Below are 19,279 nucleotides of genomic sequence, written 5' to 3' on the forward strand. Positions count from 1 at the left end.
GGTAATTTAAGGGTTTAAAGTGTTAAGGGATGGCTTGTGATACTGTCCATAGCCAAAAATTGTGTATTTACTTCCGCATCTCTACTTCGCGGAAATTCGACTTTCGCGGGCGGTCTCGGAACGCATCCCCCGCGGAAATCGAGGGAACACTGTAGTACTGCTGATAGCATATATTTAAATACCATATAAGATTACTAGATTCTAGTAACTAAATGCTCCATAAAGTCCTGTTAGAACAGAAGATTGGTATAGCTAAGCTGGTTTGAAACTTGCTACGTATGTTCCTCTTGGCTTCTAAGTACTTGCTAAGAAAGGGTTTTTCATAATGACATTAGATCATTAGTATTTCTTATACAGTATTTTATTAACACATTCAATGCTAAGGAGTTAGATGTTCTACTCCCCCTTCCCGCCTGAAAATAAATCTTCTAACTGCCAGTTACCTGCCACTCCTTTGCTAAACTGGGTGAACTTGGCCAGCACATGACTCATCTGGCCTGCAAGCTGCAAGTTTAGACATTCTACTCCCCCTCCACACCTAAAAGGAACTGTTCCAACTGCCCAGTTGCTTTACATTAACACACTCTGATGCTAAGGAGTAAAACATTCTCCATACATTTTCAAGCTTTAAATATCAATGTAACTACTCATTAATTCTCAAGCTTTAATTGTCAATTTATCAATAGCAAAAGCATTTCGATTTATATACCACTTCATAGTGCTTTTACAGCCTTCTAAGCAGTTTACAGAATCAGCATATTGTCCCCAACAATCTGGGTTCACATTTTACCCACCTTTGAAAGATGGAAGAATTGGGTCAACCTTGAGCCAGTGGTGAGATTTGAACTGCTGAGCCAAAGCTAGCAGTTAGCTGAAGTAGCCTGCAGTGCTTTGTAACAAAGCATGGATATTCAGCTACCAGTAATAGATAAATCTCAGGCAGGGATGGGAAGTTTTTTGGAGGTCTTGAGATTCATTTAATGGTATTTTTTTATTGAACACAACAGAGAAAACTCATCAGAGAAATTGTGAAAACATCAAAAAAAAAGTCTGCCATACTGTATTTTACATGTGGCTGGCCCACATTTAAGATCATTTGTAACACAAGTGGCAAAAACTTGGGTTTACTTCCAGTTTGGGGCCAAAAAAAAGTATTGTGCAAAATGATTTTGCTTAACAACCATAGTATTTGCTGAATAGAATAGAGTAGAATAGAATTATTTATTGGCCAAGTGTGATTGGACACACAAGTAATTTGTCTTTGGTGCGTATGCTCTCAGTGTACATAAAAGAAAATATACATTTGTCAATAATCATGAGGTACAACACTTAATGATTGTCATAGGGGTCAAATAAACAATCAGGAAACAATATTAATAGAAATCTTAAGGATATAAGCAACAGGTTACAGTCATAAGTTGGAGGAAATTTGTAGTAGGAATGATGAGAAAAAACTAGTAGTAATAGTAGTGTAGACTTAGTAAGGAGTTTAACAGTGTTGAGGGAATTGTTTGTTTATCAGAGTGATGACATTCAGGGAAAAACTTCTTGTGTCTAGTTGTCTTGGTGTGCAGTGCTTTATAGCAACGTTTTGAGGTTAGCAGTTGAAATAGTTTATGTCCAGGATGTCAGGGATCAGTAAATATTTTCACAGCCTTCTTTTTCACTCGTGCAGTATACAGTATACTCAATAGAAGGCAGGTTGGCAGCAATTGTTTTTTCTGCAGTTCTGAAAAGCACCATGGCATTCTCTTAACCACTGCCACAAAGTATTATTGATTTGGTCATATGAGTGTAATTTGAGGACTTCTTGAAAAAATTAAATTCAGTGATAAAAACTAAAAAAAACCCAGAAAGGTGCAAAAGGGTGGGGGGGGGGGAGTAACAGAACAAAAATAAATATATGAAGAAGTCACTTCCCATTTATATTTACTGTAAACATAAAGTATAAATGCCCAGATTCTTTTTTTTTTTAAATCCCGTGCAAATCTCAGCTTGCTTATGTCTTATACATCAAATTCTCAGGAGAACTATAAGAACATTCCATGGAAACACAATGGTGTTCACTTGCTGCTCTTTACCTAAAAGGAAACCATCTTCCCTGTTTCACAATATGTAACGGATGCTTGGCCTCTCCCTGATGCAAAAGCAACCTCATTCCACAATTGATTTCAACAAGGAAACATATTTCACTATCCAGGTCCCTAAAGGTTACTGTTTGCTGAGAAATACTTATGTTTAATGAAACGAACATAGTCACTATTTTTCAGAAGAGGATATATTGCTTGCCAAAATGAATTCCTTTAAAAAAATTAAATCAATAAGCTAGAACATTTATTATGGCAATGAATATGTATTTCCTAGTTAGGTGTGATTATTATTTGTTATGGGCAAAATTATCAAACTTTTTTCCAAATGCATGAGTTTTTATTATATTAAAATTTAGGGGAGGGGAGGCTAAAACATACAATATAATGAACAGTTTGCAGGAGCTGGGTATGTCTAGTTTAATGAAAAGAAGGACTAGGGGAGACATGATAGCAGTGTTCCAATATCTCAAAAGCTGCTACAGAGAGGAGTCAAACTATTCTTAAAGTACCTGAGGATAGAACATGGAACATGATAGAATATGTTAAGGTGGGAGAAAATTTAGGTTGCAGTGACCATCTAGGTTTGTGGTTTGATGTAAAAACTGATTGTGAGCAATCCTATACTGCAACCAAAGTATTGGATTTCAGAAAAACACATTTTAAAGCAATGGGGGAATATTTAAATAATGAATTAAAGGTGAGGGATAAAATGGCAGGAGCGAGCACCCAGTGGACTGTATTAAAAAAAGGCCATCTTAAAAGCCACAGGACTGTATGTACATTTGGAATACTATGTTCAGTTCTGGAGACCTCACCTACAAAAAGATATTGACAAAATTGAACGGGTCCAAAGACAGGCTACAAGAAAGGTAGAAGGTCTTAAGCATAAAACGTATCAGGAAAGACTTCATGAACTCAATCTGTATAATCTGGAGGACAGAAAGGAAAGGGGGGACATGATCGAAACATTTAAATATGTTAAAGGGTTAAATAAGGTCCAGGAGGGAAGTGTTTTTAATAGGAAAGTGAACAAAAGAACAAGGGGACACAATCTGAAGTTAGTTGGGGGAAAGATCAAAAGCAACATGAGAAAATATTATTTTACTGAAAGAGTAGTAGATCCTTGGAACAAACTTCCAATAGACATGGTAGATAAATCCACAGTAACTGAATTTAAGCATGCCTGGGATAAACATATATCCATCCTAAGATAAAATACAAAAATAGTATAAGGGCAGACTAGATGGATCATGAGGTCTTTTTCTGCTGTCAGTCTTCTATGTTTCTATGTCTCTAAACAATGGGTGGAAACTAAACAAGGAAAGAAGCAACTTAAAATTAAGGAGGAATTTCCTGATAGTTAAAACAATTAATCAGTGGAATAGCTTGCCTCCAAAAGTTGTGAATGCTCCAACACTGGAAGTTTTAAAGAAAATGTTGGATAATCATTTGTTCTGAAATGGTGTAGGTTTTCCTGCCTAAGCAGGGGATTGAACTAGAAGACCTGCAAAGTCCCTTCCAGCTCTGTTGTTGTTGTTATTGTTATTATCACAAACAAGAAGCTAAAAAAAAAGTTTTGCTCGGTTTTTGATGCTGAAATTGTAGATGTTTCCTTATAAGGACTCTTGGTAGTGGTTGGGGATACAATGCAAAAATGGTTCGACATTTTCTTCTTCCAGCATGTTTTTTTCAATGTCACAATTCACTTTACAGCCTTAGCTTTTTAGTGACTTCTCATCCAAGCATGGATTAGCACTTGAACCAGCTTTAGTATTTCAAGATCAGCCAAGATTCCTTGTGCTAATTGTGCTAATTTCAGTTGAAATCCTTCCAGGGGACTTATGATTAAAATTCTGATAGGTTCTTTCCCCCTATTTTGTTTTTTTCAAAAGAGCAATGATGATGATGGTTCAAGCCACTCCCACTTGGTCACATGGCTGACAAGCCACTCCTACCCAGTCACATGACCATCACAAAATAAGACACACCCACAGTGTGGCAGTAAAGATTTTGGCTGCTCATTACTGTTTATGGATACATTGTGGAACAATCAAACTATAGTAAAAGATGCAAATATTATTAGACTACATTGTCTAAAACATTTCTAACTTGAATGCAAGGTACACAGTGATTGGAATGATAGATAAGAGCTTTGGCACTCTGAGTTTTTTTATCAGTTCTTAACTCAAATTTTACCATTGAGCAAGTATCATAGTAAATATTATTAAAGAGTATCAAGCATTTTCAATGCATGGAGATAACAATAAAATAATTATATAAGATTCAGAATTATTAAAATTCTGTATGGTTCTAGATGGAAAACTTCAACAGTGGTTGCGTTTTATACCTAATGGAAATGAACAGCAGGACGAGTATTTTTTTGTCCTTTGTTTTTGACAAAGGAAACACAAGGTTTGCAATAATTCCTATCATACAGTAGAATAGAATAGAATAGAATTTTTATTGGCCAAGTGTGATTGGACACACAAGAAATTTGTCTTGGTGCATATGCTCTCAACGTACATAAAATAAAATATACATTTGTCAAGAATCATGTGATACAACACTTAATGAAAAATTTGAAAGCCCGGTAAATGCATACTGTTATCATCAATTTCCTCGTTTAGCCAGGTTTCAGTAAAGCATAGGGCAGATGCGTTGTGAAAATCAGAATAGCATCTATTTAAGAGCAGTATTTCATCCATCTTGTTGGCAAGTGAACGTAAATTAGTAAGAAAGATATAAGGGAGCGGTTGTTTTTTAATTCCCTTGTTCCTTAGTCTATTTAAAATTCCCGCCCTTTTACCTCTTCGTCTCTGCCGGCTGCCTATGTTTTCGGTGATCCATGGTTGCCGGGAAATGGCTTCCTCCTGTGCTAAAATCTCCTCCGCGTTTGTAAAGACAGGTGGGGTTGAAGTTGCAGATAGCTGCTCCTTAAAGAAATGTTCTTTAATTCTTAGCAGATGGTCTCTTGAGTAGGAAATCCGTTGAGAATTGCAGGGAATAGTAGAAAATGAAAAAACTGTTTGAGAGCATTTCACTGAGGCAGCCTTTGTCGGCGCCATCTTGGAAAAATGCTTCACAGATAGCAGCAAAATAAATGGATTCTTACTTTTAAAATTACTTATTTTTCAGCAGCTCTATCCTGGTCACTGGTGGTTCCACAAATTCAGATTGCCTAATGCATAATTATAAACATTTGCAGAAAAATATTGCTCTCTGTTGTGGAAGAATATTTAATCTCAACCCCACTGTATTTCAGGAATAGAAAATGTAAAGACTCGTCAAACTAGAAAGATTTTGTTGTTGTTTCTTCTTTTTAATGAGGTTTTTGAATAGAAAAAGTGATACAGATAAATTGGATTGCTGTAGACACTAGAAAAAGAAACCAAAATTATGTAGCCCATGGGTGTCAAACTTGCGATGTCAAGTTGTCATCATATGATGTAGCATGATGTTTTCCCCCTTTATGGACCTGGGATGGGCATGACCTGCACTTGATGCATTTAGCCCATGGACCACCAGTTTGACACCCCCGATGTAGAGCTATACATGTACTATATTTAATATAAAGTTATAATAATTGATTCTTGCAAAGTTGAATGCACTTCCCCATTCTCTCTTTTTACCTACATGTGAAAAAGAGAGGAGCTTAAGTGAGACTTAGATGCATAGTTCCCTCTAAGCTGAGCAGTGAGCAATCGCTCACTTAAAAATCATCATCAACTCAGAGTTTTCCAAACCTGCCCAGAAGCCGAGAGGAAAAGAGTGAGAGGGAAGGAGAGAGAGAGGAAGAGAGAGAAACAGATAGAAAAAAGAGAGGAAGGAAAAGAGAAAGAAAAAGAATGGGAGTAAGGAAGAGAGAAAGAAAATCAAAATCTAGTTTGAAACTAGCTCAACTATTTAAGTGGCATTTTGATATTGATAGAGTTGCCCTATTATGAGCTCACTGTTATAGACACACAGTACAGTATTTTATTTTGAAATTCTCTGAGGCAAAATAGGGTGGGTTTTTTGTTTGTTTGTTTATTTATTTATTATTTCTGTGCCGCCCAGTCCCAAAGGGACTGCCGCTCAGACACTATACTTTTCCGCCCACCCCCCAAAAAAATTAGAGGGAACACTGCTTAGATGAGGGAATAGAAGGAGAACTCATCAAATTTGCAGATTACACTAAAGTGGCAGGATTAGCCCACATCCTTAACGACAAGCTAAGAATCCAAAAAGATCTTGACAAACTTGAACAATGGGCCCTACCCAATAAAATGAATTTAAATGTGGAGAAAAACTAAAACAAAGCTATAAGTACAGATTAGATGAGACCTGGCTCAAAAAAGAGGGACCTTGGAATTCTAGTGTACGATCACTTCAATATGAGCCAGTTGTGTGCAGCAGCAGCTAAAATTATTTATAATTTTATTATATAAAATTATTTATAATTTTATTATATAAAATTATTTATAATTTTATTATATAAAATTATGATTTTATTATATAAAATTATAATTTTATTATATAAAATTATAATTTTATTATATAAAATTATAATTTTATTATATAAAATTATAATTTTATTATATAAAATTATAATTTTATTATATAAAATTATTTATAATTTTATTATATATGTCTTTTTTATAGTGTGGTGACCAAATGCAGCACTCTGGTTGTGGTCTAACTAGAGATTTAAATGGTGGAATTAGGACCTCCCTAGTCTTAGATTGTATCTCTCTGTTAATGCAATCTAGGATTGCATTATCTTTTTTGGCTGCTGTGCACATTACTGGCTCATATTTAGTTGGTTGTCCACCCTGACTCCAAGATCCCTCTCGCAGTTGCTGCTATTGAGTGTAGTTTCACCCAGTTCATATGTATATATTTGGTTTTTCTTACCTAGGTGTAGGATTTTACTTTTCTCTACATTGAATTTCATTTTGTTGGATTGGGCCCAGTGTTCAAGTCTGTTGAGATCAGTGGCGGGCTCTTGCCGGAATGTCTAGTTGTACACAGCTCTGCAGCTTTGGCATGCAAAGGTGTGTTTGCGGACATTTTTGCTTCTTCCCCCTGTGGAAATCTTGCAAGGGGTTGCACGTACGAGTTTTTGCTTCTACATGCACAGAAGCAAAAACTCACCAAAATCTCACCTGTCTGTGAACAGGTGCTTGCATGCCAGAGCCATGGAGCCAGTAATGGGCAGCCAATATTTTTACTGCAACACTGTGGGTGTGGCTTATTTTGTGGGTGTGGCTTAATGGTCATGTGACTGGGTAGGAGTGGCTTACCAGCCATGTGATCAGGTGAGAGTGGCTTGAATGATCATCATCTTTAAGTCCTCGACTTAAAACCTTACCAGTGTCGCTCGCTGGGGTGACAATTTGCTTCATGTTTGCTGCGCTTTCCTTCCTGGGTCAACCCCCCCCCCCGCCTCAGGCTGGGTAGCTAGGCGAACGGGTGCTGCCAGAAGCATAAATGCTGCCAGCGCCGCTTCTACCCATGCCTTCTGCTTGTACGTCAGGCAGGAGGTGGCCGTATGAGGCTGCAGGGGAGTCAGGCAGGAGAGAGGGAAGCTCATCCAAGGCCAGGAAGGAGGAAAGAGAAAAAAAGCAAGGAGTGCTGATTCAGCAGCAGCAGAGAAAAAAGGAGAGCCAAGCCGAGACCAGTAATCCAGGAAGTGACTGCCATCGATCAGCTGGAGCTATGCACGCATCTTCATTTCCGCCAGTGAAACTGCATTGCACACAGTCCTGCTTGCTGCCAACCCCTGCATGGAGCTGCACATAATTCCAGCAGGAGCCCACCGTTAGTTGAGATCCACCTGGATCCTCAGCCTGTTCTCTGGAATATTAGCTACTCCTGCCAGCTTGGTATCATCTGCAAATTTGGTTAGCTCCCTTTCTATTCCTTCATCTAGGTCATTTATGAAGATATGAAAGAGTACTGGACCAGGATGGAATCTTGTGGTACCCCACTGCATAGGTCTAAAGCCATTGAGTGTCACCCTGTGAACCACACTGTGAGCAGGAGTGTCCCTTTTCTTCCTTCTCTTTTTTTGCAGTGGAGAAGGAATATGGCTTTTTAATTATTTCTGAACTAGAGTTTTACTATTTCTTCCCTTATACTGGTAGGAAACTACATCATCACTTTTCACTGAATTGAAGTAAAAAATATATTTAGTAACAGCTATAGGTTTCAAGGCTTCACATAGCTTTTTGGATTGTAAGTTGTCAATCCTTTTTTAAAAGTCTAAACCAAACATTTTTAAGGTCCCAGTTTTCAAACAATACAACATTCAGCTGAAATTTGATGACCAGTTGCATTAAAAAAGTGGTGTGTTTCCCCAATGGCTTTGAGTGAGAAATGAAATGTGTTCATTTGTGTGTCAGAAAATGTGTATTAGACTTCCAAAAGACTTCAAATCTCTCCATTAAAAAAAGAAAATCAGCCTTACAATTTAATTTTATTTCTCCGAATCATTGATTCTAGTGAGAAGACGTGTGAGAATTGAATGTTTTGTCAATACAGTGTTCCCTCAATTTTCGTGGGGAATGCGTTCCGAGACCACCTGCAAAAGTCGAATTTCCGCAAAGTAGAGATGCGGAAGCAAATACACTATTTTTGGCTATGAACAGTATCACAAGCCTTCCCTTAACACTTTAAACCCCTAAATTACCATTTCCCATTCCCTTAGCAACCATTTAGATTATTACTCACCATGTTTATTTATTAAAGTTTATTTTTTAAAAAAATATTAAAAGCGGACGAAAGTTTGGCGGGAAAAACCATGGTATAGGGGAAAAAACCACAAAGTATTTTTTAATTAATATTTTTGAAAAAACGTGGTATAGACTTTTCGCGAAGTTCGAACCTGCGAAAATCGAGGGAACACTGTATTTCTTTGGATAAATTGCCACAAATTGAACAATCTGCGGAGAGGGGTGGCATACAAATCTAATAAATGATTAATAATAATAATAATAATAATAATAATAATAATAATAATAATAATAATAATTTATTAGATTTGTATGCCACCCCTCTCCACAGATTGTTCAATTTCAAATAATAATATTAATATTATTATTATTAATAATAATAATAGATAGATAAAGGTAAAGATAAAGATAGAAGCCAATTTGATGTAGAGACTTCCACCTAAAGCCTGAAGTCAGCAGGATAATCTTTGTCTAGTCATATCATAATACCTGAATTAAACACCTTGGATATTACATAGATTCAAGGAAATTGTTTTCTTAGTAACACTCTCATAGTGTTTTTGCCAGGAAGATATCTGATTTCACAGTCTGGCCTACAGCCTTGGGATTCCCTCATAGTGGTTTAGATTCCCTGGTAGTAGTAGTAGGAACAAAGGAAGTGATACAAAGGCATGTTGAAAGCCTCCTTCAATTCCCTCGATATCGACAACACCTCCTGGGAAGTCCTGGCACAAGATCAACCAACATGGTGCATGCCGATTCACCAAGGCTGCTAGACATTGGAGGGCAGAAGAACATTCATAACAGAAGAGAAGTGAGCACTTCACAAAGCGAGAGCTGCAAAAACTGCAACAATGGTGCCCACACATGTCTGCTCAACACGTGGAAGAACATTTTGTGCCTGTATAAGCCACACACTGCCCACATCCCATTAAATGTCAAGGTCCCCTTCGAATGCAATGGACTAACATCATTATTCAAAGACTAGCTAAATTTAAACATTTATTTATTATTTATTTATTACTTAGATTTCTATGCCGCCCTTCTCCACAGACTCAGGGCGGCTTACAACAGGAACAAAACAAAAGAAATCCACTAGTTAAAACAGTCTAAATTTATCTAAAACACCAGTTATCTAATTTATCTAAAACCCGATTATATAAATTTATCTAAACCCCCAATTATAAAACACAGTCACATCCATTCTATTTTCACTCATGGTTGGAGTAGAGTATCCGTGCTGAACGGCCCCAAGCCTACCGGCAGAGATGAGTTTTCAAAGATTTATGAAAGGCCAGGAATATAGGAGTGGTGCAAATTTCAGGGGGCAGCTGGTTCCAAAGGGCTGGGGCTGCCACAGAGAAGGCTCTACCCCTAGGTAGATTTATACCAGATGGACTCAAAAATCTTTCAGCTGTCATCTAGAAAAGTAGCCTACATAAATTCCTACAGCAGGATCAATCATACTTAGCATTTCAGATTCTCCCCACCCTTTACTAAAGAGTGAAAACACAGCCTTTTTCTTTTTAAAAAAACCCAGCTTTCTGAAATGTTTTACATTTCCTGGCAGCAACAGCATACTTCTAGCCCATTTCTTTCATGGGAATTGCCTTCTTCCTAGCTTCCACCTTGATTTTAGAATTCCAGGGGTGAAAAAAATGCTGAACAATCATTGCTTTATCACCTGTGACTCTATGGAAGCAGACCGTCATCTCCCCCACCCCCTTCAGCAGTGAAATTAGCTTACGGAAGCAAAGTTTGAACGGCAAATTCCTGTTATTCCAAAATGGTCCATGCGGAAGCACATTTCCTTATCATTTGAGCTCCAGAATGTACTTGTGGAACTATCAGTTCTCAGAAATGAGCCCATCTCTTCTCTTGGCTGGATTTAATAAGATGTGCTACAAAAGGAGCCCATGATATGACATATCTTGGTAGAAAGAAAGAGAGTGGAAACTAGCTAGCAATGTTCATCTCTTGTCTTCTCTTTTTCCTTTCTGCTCTTCACAGCGCTGTTTCACTTGTAGGTAAGTGACTCCCAGATCTTTGCCATGAGGGTTGATATTCCTGGAGGGGTCTGTAATATGGTAAATTATTTAGCTTTACTAGATAAATGGTCAAAGCAATGGAAACTGCAGTTTAATGTTTCCAAATGTAAAATAATGCACTTGGGGAAAAGGAATCCTCAATCTGAGTATTGCATTGGCAGTTCTGTGTTAGCAAAAACTTCAGAAGAGAAGGATTTAGGGGTAGTGATTTCTGATAGTCTCAAAATGGGTGAGCAGTGTGGTCGGGCGGTAGGAAAAGCAAGTAGGATGCTTGGCTGCATAGCTAGAGGTATAACAAGCAGGAAGAGGGAGATTGTGATCCCTTTATATAGAGCGCTGGTGAGACCAAATTTGGAGTACTGTGTTCAGTTCTGGAGACCTCACCTACAAAAAGATATTGACAAAATTGAACGGGTCCAAAGACGGGCTACAAGAATGGTGGAAGGTCTTAAGCATAAAACATATCAGGAAAGACTTAATGAACTCAATCTGTATAGTCTGGAGGACAGAAGGAAAAGGGGGAACATGTTCAAAACATTTAAATATGTTAAAGGGTTAAATAAGGTTCAGGAGGGAAGTGTTTTTAATAGGAAAGTGAACACAAGAACAAGGGGACACAATCTGAAGTTAGTTGGGGGAATGATCAAAGGCAATATGAGAAAATATTATTTTACTGAAAGAGTAGTAGATCCTTGGAACAAACTTCCAGCAGACGTGGTTGGTAAATCCACAGTAACTGAATTTAAACATGCCTGGGATAAACATATATCCATCCTAAGATAAAATACAGGAAATAGTATAAGGGCAGACTAGATGGACCATGAGGTCTTTTTCTGCCGTTTCTATGAATGGGGCATTCCTATGAAATAGCATAGCAGTCCTCCTACGTGACAATATATATTTCATACTGATATTTAGCGCAATGATTTAACCCTAATGGTAATAATAGGTTGGGAAGATGGGTATGATTAAATAGTACAGGTTTCTTATTGCACAGGGCTGTCATCTGCAAAATCTTTCTTTGGCTGCCTGAATATTAAATTTTAAACGAATACCATTCACCATCTTTAATACCACCACTAAAGATTGCAGAGTGGGTGGGTATTGTAATAAGCCCAGAATAAACTCATATTGTATTAAATATGGATATTTATTCCTAGTTAAGGAATATTCTGTTAAGATGCAGTTTTGCATGGGTTGAGTACATTTTTAAAGCAGCAGCATGATAACTTCAATATTTCTAACTCTAAGGCCAAAAATAGTTCTTTTTATAAAATTAGCTCCTGATTGCTACATTAAAACTACAACCTTGTGCCTACTTCTTTTCAGGCAATCTCATTTGAACTCATTGGGAGATACTGATTTATGATCATAATTTAAATGACTACTTTGTACATGATTGCAAAGGAAAGCTTTCAGGATTTTCAGAAATTGGACTAATGCACCTGTTTAATGCATTAGCTAAATGTCTGAAAAGCATTTTGCTTTTGCTTTTACCTCCATAAAATAACAATTAAAGAGTTGAGAATGTACTACGGGTAGTCCTTGACTTACAACAGTTCATTTAGTGACGGTTCAAAGTTACATTGGCACTGGAAAAAGTGACTTATGGCCATTTTTCACATTTATAACAATTGCAGCATCCCCATAGTCATGTGATCAAAATTCAGGTGCTTCACAAGTGACTTGTATTTATGAGGGTTAAAATGTCTAGTGACCAATTTTTATGACCTTACAAGCAAAGTCAAATTAATTTAATTCAATTTAATTTATTAGAATTATAAGCCGCCCAACTTTTTACGGACTCTGGATGGTGTATAACAAATAAAAACCATAGAAAACATCAAAACTCCTAGAAGTAAAATCATTCGTTCTTCTTGGTTGGAGGTAGATGGCCTTGCTGAACGACCCCAGGCCTGTCGACAGAACCAGGTTTTAATGACTTTCTGGAAGGCCAGGAGGATGGGGGCAGTACGAGTCTATGGGCACAGATGGTTCCAAAGAGTCAGTTTCCAATGAGGAAACCCGATTCACTTCACAACCATATTAATAATTAAATAACAGCAGTGATTCACTTAACAATAGTGGCAAGAAACGTCATAAAATGGGGGCAAAATTAACAAATGTTTCACCTAGCAATAGATATTTTGGGCTCAATTGTGGTCGTAAATCAGGGATTACTTATAAAATCTTTTAAGGTTTTATGGAAAAGAAAAATCCACTTTCATTAAATACAGAAGTATGAGCCTGTGTATTCATCCTTGGTTAATCCTGGTAGGCAAAACTGTTTCAATCAATAGAATGTTAAGAGGAATCAAAATAATTATATTGCTTACCTTGATCTCATGTTCTCTGTCAAACCTCGTGCACAGAATTTCAACTGGTAACTTCTATGCAGGTCTGGTTCCCCATGCAGAATTCATGCATTTCCAAAAGCTGAGATGGTTAAGTTCTATTTCATTGTGTGGACAGCTGTTGATCCCATGATTGGTTTCAACACCAAACACTCTTTTTGGGGGTGGGGGTAGGTGGGTGGGGGTTATAGCCTAGCCATGAAGACAATATTTAGTTTTCCTACTAGTGGGGAACAGGAAGGAGGACCTATTTTCACAGCTGTCCTATAACTTTTTCTTGGGGATAGTTTTTCCACTGTCTGCTGGTATGCAGAGTGTCCTGTATATAATGTTCGAAGTATGGTTATTTATATTATTATATATGTTTTAATTAGTTGGTAGAGATACTTCAGATTGTGCCTGAGTTTGAGTTTAAACCCAGGATCTCTTTAAAGTAGCTGTGTTGTTTTTTCTAGACGTGTGCCCAAATCTGAAAAAAATATATGCTGCCAACAAAATATCCTGAGAAGATATCCTTATGCATTTTAAAGCATACATTTCAAACATGATCACCATGATAATTATTACTACGCTCTCTGGGTTATTACCACAATTATCCTCATTGCGTTCTGCCTTTCTTCTGGATGTTTATGAAATTCCCTCCTCTTATTTTCAAAACAATATTTACTATAGTCCTAGAGTAGTATAGCAGAATGATCTATAAAACTGGAAACATTTTAAAAAACCTTGTCACTAGATACTTCCATAAAACAGGACATTCTGCAAGCACTGCATATTTAGTATTGGCTTGTTTAATTATTTTGAGTATTGCTAGAACAATGCAATAGTAAGCTTTATCAGTATTAGTGATAATTATATGTTTCCTGGTATTGTCAGTGAGGAAGACCAACTGTCAAACAGTAAGAGTTCGTTCTCATCAGCTGTATTCTGTTTCCTAATGACTTAAGTCAAACACAACAAGAGGCGGAAATTGGTTTATGGATGAGATAAGTCTAGGCCAACCTTTTATTGAAATAGAAGATTTTCCAGGTCATAATTCTGCAGAAAAGCTATCTATTGCCTCTCAGGAAGAAAGTCTAAAGTAAAATGTAGTGCAATTGAGTTAGAAATTACTTACGTGATAAATATAAACAATAAAAAATTGGCTTTACTTTATGTGGCAATAAAATTCCAAAAGACCACCAGAACAAACCAAAACCTCTTGCAGCCTGTAGTAGTTATTCATATGTTTGGAGTTCAAGTAGTATGCAATAGTATTTCAAATTCCCAGATAGAAATAGCACATTTATATACTACGGTCTGTAGAAAAACAGATAAGTGGTATAATTTCCACAAAAGATTACAATTTGCAAAACTGTGATCAGAAATGTAGCTGTTAATAGTGATTATATGTTTCATTCTATTTAAATATATCAATCCTATGAAAGTTTAGCATGCTCAAATTCAATATGTGTTAACCCTTAACCCACTTTTAGCAATTGTCCATTTAGGAGTTGTATATTCAGTCTTCTAACTGAAAGACATATGTTTAATTCATTGATATGCAAGACCAGGTTTTTTTTTAACTAGTTCTATGGCCAATGCTTGCTTTACTCACCTTTAACTTATTTTTATATCTATAGATACAAGCACATTTCTAATATATAATGAAGAGCATAAGGTCTGTGTATATGTTCAGGCTGCCAACTACGTCACAGTAGCTGCTTGTACTTATGAAGCTGAGGCACAAAAATTCAAGTGGATTTCCAGATACCAGGTGATGAGTGTTTCCGAGAAATTATGTTTGGGAGTAGCTTCAAAAATTGACTGGACACCAGTTCAGCTGTACCCATGCGACTCAACAAGTAGCTTTCAGAAATGGGAGTGCAAAAATGACACACTTTTTGCTATCCAAAATGCAAGCCTGCATTTCAACTATGGCAACAGAAATGAAAAAAGAATTATGCTCTACCAAGGATCAGGCTTATGGAGTAGATGGAAAGTCTATGGAACTAAAGATGATTTATGCTCCCGGGGCTATGAAGGTAAACTGGTCATGCTTTCTCGCTTTCTTGTATCCAGTGATGTCCACAGAATATAGGTTTTTTTTTTATTTAAAAAAATTGAGATGTTGGCACATTAAACATTTTCTGAAACAGAAAAAATAAAAACACATTAAAATATACAAAAACATTAAAACCCTGTTAAAATTGCAATACATTAAAACGAAATCCACAGTTATTCTTAAAAGTCACATTAGATTAGAATAGATTACATTCAGTGCCTTTTGAACTCTTAAAGAATGTTCAGACTCAGAAGATGAAGGTGAAATGGAAACTGTCAATTTACCTGATTTAGGAGATGAAAAGAATTTTAGTGAGGAGGAGGAGGAGGAGGAGGAGATAGCAGAGCAGCCTTCAAATGAAAGCATACAGAAAGATGTATCGTCGGACAGTTTGAGCAGCCAAAATACCAGATGGATAAATCCAAAATTCAGAAGGGTGCAGAGAAGAATGGAAGAACTTAGTGGTAGGAAGTTTTGAGATGAATTTTAGAGCGTAAGTTAATTAATTAATTAATTAATTACATCACATCCAGAATTGAACGGAAGCAGAAGCTGCTTTCATCAAATTGAAATTCAGCCAACATGGCAGTTTTGCCTTCACTCTCTGATAAGTGAGTTTTCTATTGTGTGATTTATTGCTTTTTAATCAGCAAAAAACAGCTACAAGATTTAGAGAATGCTTTCTAGTAGTCAGTGAATTAATTAGAAAGGTAAATGACCTGGTTTTCAGCCCAAAAGAACCAAAAGTATTTTGCTGCATAACGGAACTGTAATTTACTAAAATTTAAGTAGAAGAAATAAAAAATGTTATTGTTTGAAAATTAATCATCTGAGAAGCAATTATTATTAACAGTAAGCCGACTCCAGCCTTAATCAGAACAACTACCAGATATCTCGGAAGCAGAGAGCCTGTGTAAGCTGAGGGTCTTTATGGCTATAATAGCCACTCCTCCCCCCTCTCTCCCTCCCCTCTTCCCTGGGGTTGCAGCTGATGCCACACCTGAAACCCGGCTGGGCACATTTCAGAGAAAAGAATTCTCTCAGTCACACATGCCAGGTCAGCCTCCTCTTCCAGGAGTAAATCCTGGATGTGGGGAGCTTTATTTACAACAAACCTGGCATTAAGCAGCAACAGTCTGAGCCAAGGGGCCACATTTTGCCTATCACCAGTACTCCAGGTTGAGCTCATAGGGCTAGAACAGGAGTAGCATGCAGCTCCATTACTGCCGGCCATACATGTGCAACTGATGTGATTCTGGTAAAAATACCCAGTTTCTTTGCTTCTGTGTATGCATGGAAGCAAAGAAATCAGAGATTTTTGCCAAAATCTCGCTGCCGGAAGGACGTTTGCGTGAGATTTCAGCACCCAAGTCTCACTGTAGCACCTAGAGTGGTAGTTGGGGCCAGTAGCAACAGTGGCAGGCCCGAGCCTGGCGCAGCGAAGGAGAAGCAATCATGCAAGCATCAAGGTGAAAGGAAAGGCAGGCAACAGGCGGCGGAGTACTTGGACCACTCGCAGTGAAGCCACTGCTCGCAGCAGAGCAGGCAGTGATCTGGCAAAGAGGCAGCAGGTGGCAGGTAGACAAACAGGCAGGACAGGCAGCAGACGGGCAAATGGGCAGGATAATCTAGGTCCTCAACAGTCTGGATTCAGGCCCGGCTACAGCACGGAAACTGCTTTGGTCGCGTTGATGGATGATCTCTGGCGGGCCCAGGACAGGGGCTTGTCCTCTGTCCTGGTGCTTCTTGACCTCTCAGCGGCTTTCGATACCATCGACCATGGTATCCTTCTGCACCGACTAGAGGGGTTGGGAGTGGGAGGCACTGTTCTTCAGTGGTTCTCCTCATACCTCTGTGGTCGGTCGCAGTCGGTGTTAGTAGGGGATCAGAGGTCGACCTCTAGGTCTCTCCCTTGTGGGGTGCCTCAGGGGTCGGTCCTCTCCCCCCTGATATTTAATATCTACATGAAACCGCTAGGTGAGATCATCCAAGGGCATGGGGTGAGGTATCATCAATACACCGATGATACCCAGTTATACATCTCCACCCCATGTCCAGCCAACGAAGCAGTGGAAGTGATGGGCCGGTGCCTGGAGGATGTTAGGGCCTGGATGAGTGTCAACAAGCTCAAACTCAACCCAGACAAGACGGAGTGGCTGTGGATCTTACCTCCCAAGGACAACTCCATCTGTCCGTCCATTACCCTGGGGGGAGAATCACTGGCCCCCTCAGAGAAGGTTCGCAACTTGGGCGTCCTCCTCGATCCACAGCTCACATTAGAGAAACATCTTTCAGCTGTGGCGAGGGGGACGTTTGCCCAGGTTCGCCTGGTGCACCAGTTGCGACCCTACTTGGACCGGGAGTCACTGCTCACGGTCACTCATGCCCTCATCACCTCGAGGCTTGACTACTGTAACGCTCTCTACATGGGGCTACCTTTGAAAAATGTTCGGAAACTTCAGATCGTGCAGAATGCAGCTGCGAGAGCAATCATGGGCTTTCCTAAATATGCCCATGTCACACCAACACTCCGCAATCTGCATTGGTTGCCGATCAGTTTCCGGTCACAATTCAAAGTGTTGGTTATGACCTATAAAGCCCTTCATGGCACCGGACCAGATTACCTCAGGGACCGCCTTCTGCTGCACGAATCCCAGCGACCAGTTAGGTCCCACAGAGTGGATCTTCTCCGGGTCCCGTCAACTAAGCAATGTCGCCTGGCGGGACCCAGGGGAAGAGCCTTCTCTGTGGCAGCCCCGGCCCTCTGGAACCAACTCCCCCCAGAGATTAGAACTGCCCCCACCCTCCTTGCCTTTCGTAAACAACTTAAAACCCACCTCTGCCGCCAGGCATGGGGGAATTGAGATCCTCTTTCCCCCTAGGCCTTTACAATTCTATGCATGGTATGTATGTATGTATGTTTGGTTTTTATATTAATTGATTTTTAATCATCAATACCAAATTACTATTGTACACTGTTTTATTGTCGCTGTTAGCCGCCCCGAGTCTCTGGAGAGGGGCGGCATACAAATCCAATAAATAAATAAATAAATAAATAGATAGATAGATAGATAGATAGATAGATAGATAGATAAATAAATAAATAAATAAATAAATAAATTTGCACTGATTTTCATCTTTTTTGCTTCTGCACATTCGTGGAAGCAAAAAAACCCAGAAATCGTATGTCCTCACATGAGATTCGGCTTCTGAGCATGCTCCTGGCCCATTCTGGTGGCACTGGGAATGGTGGGCTATCGCTGGGCCAGAACAAGGAACACTTTTAAGCAGCGATTAACACACACACACACACACACAAACATTTGGCAACTATGGATCAATATTCCAAAGAGGAAAAAAATGCCTTGCATCAATTTATTTGAGTGTAATATTGACACAAATACAACATTCCCAATCTTGCTTATAAATTGTCCTATTTAATTATGCAGCTGTTTAATTGTGCAATCTTTGAGTTCAGTTTCTGAATCATATTTCTGTAAAATGTTTGTACATACACACTCAATAAATATTATGAATTTTGTAATATAAGCTTTTCAAAGTTGGTCAAATCTCCAATATTCCACTCTGTTTTTGTAATTCCTCCTTCCTACATACTAGAAGATGTTAAAAAATATTTCCGATCTTTCAAATGAAATACAGTAGCCTCAAAATATATCATCTTGTTTTATTAAAAGGTTAAACCTTGCAATCAATATGAATTGTTATATTTTCATTGATCCTTTTAGCATATTTGCCTCTATTATAGTAAATGTTTAATACTGAAGCAACAAAAAGCCTTGAACTCTTTTCTTATTTGATTCATACTCTAAATAAGATATTTATAATCAAATGCTCTCTTGTGCACATCTATTTGCACCTGACCAAAGATATTTGTCCAGGGTTTCAGATTTCTCATTTCTTCTTTTATGTCATACACAAAATTAAAATTGAATAATGCACTTCAATATTCCACCAAAATATCTTATACATTTAATGTTCAATCTTTTCTTTTCAATTTCATGAAAAAGAA

The 19,279-nt window shown here is 38.2% G+C and overlaps 1 protein-coding gene across 1 annotated transcript in view; it reads left to right on the top strand.

The window, feature by feature from the left end:
* The first annotated feature begins 10,689 nt into the window (after window positions 1-10,689).
* MRC1 (mannose receptor C-type 1) overlaps window positions 10,690-19,279 on the top strand; it is a 71,448-nt gene continuing 62,858 nt past the window's right edge. The window contains exons 1-2 of the mRNA XM_070726467.1: window positions 10,690-10,830; window positions 14,828-15,229. Of these exons, the coding sequence (XP_070582568.1) occupies window positions 10,770-10,830; window positions 14,828-15,229 (463 nt within the window). The 5' untranslated portion in view covers window positions 10,690-10,769. The remainder of the gene's footprint in view (window positions 10,831-14,827; window positions 15,230-19,279) is intronic.

The sequence above is a fragment of the Erythrolamprus reginae genome, chromosome Z, assembly GCF_031021105.1.
Source record: "Erythrolamprus reginae isolate rEryReg1 chromosome Z, rEryReg1.hap1, whole genome shotgun sequence".
Classification (NCBI taxonomy): domain Eukaryota; kingdom Metazoa; phylum Chordata; class Lepidosauria; order Squamata; family Dipsadidae; genus Erythrolamprus; species Erythrolamprus reginae.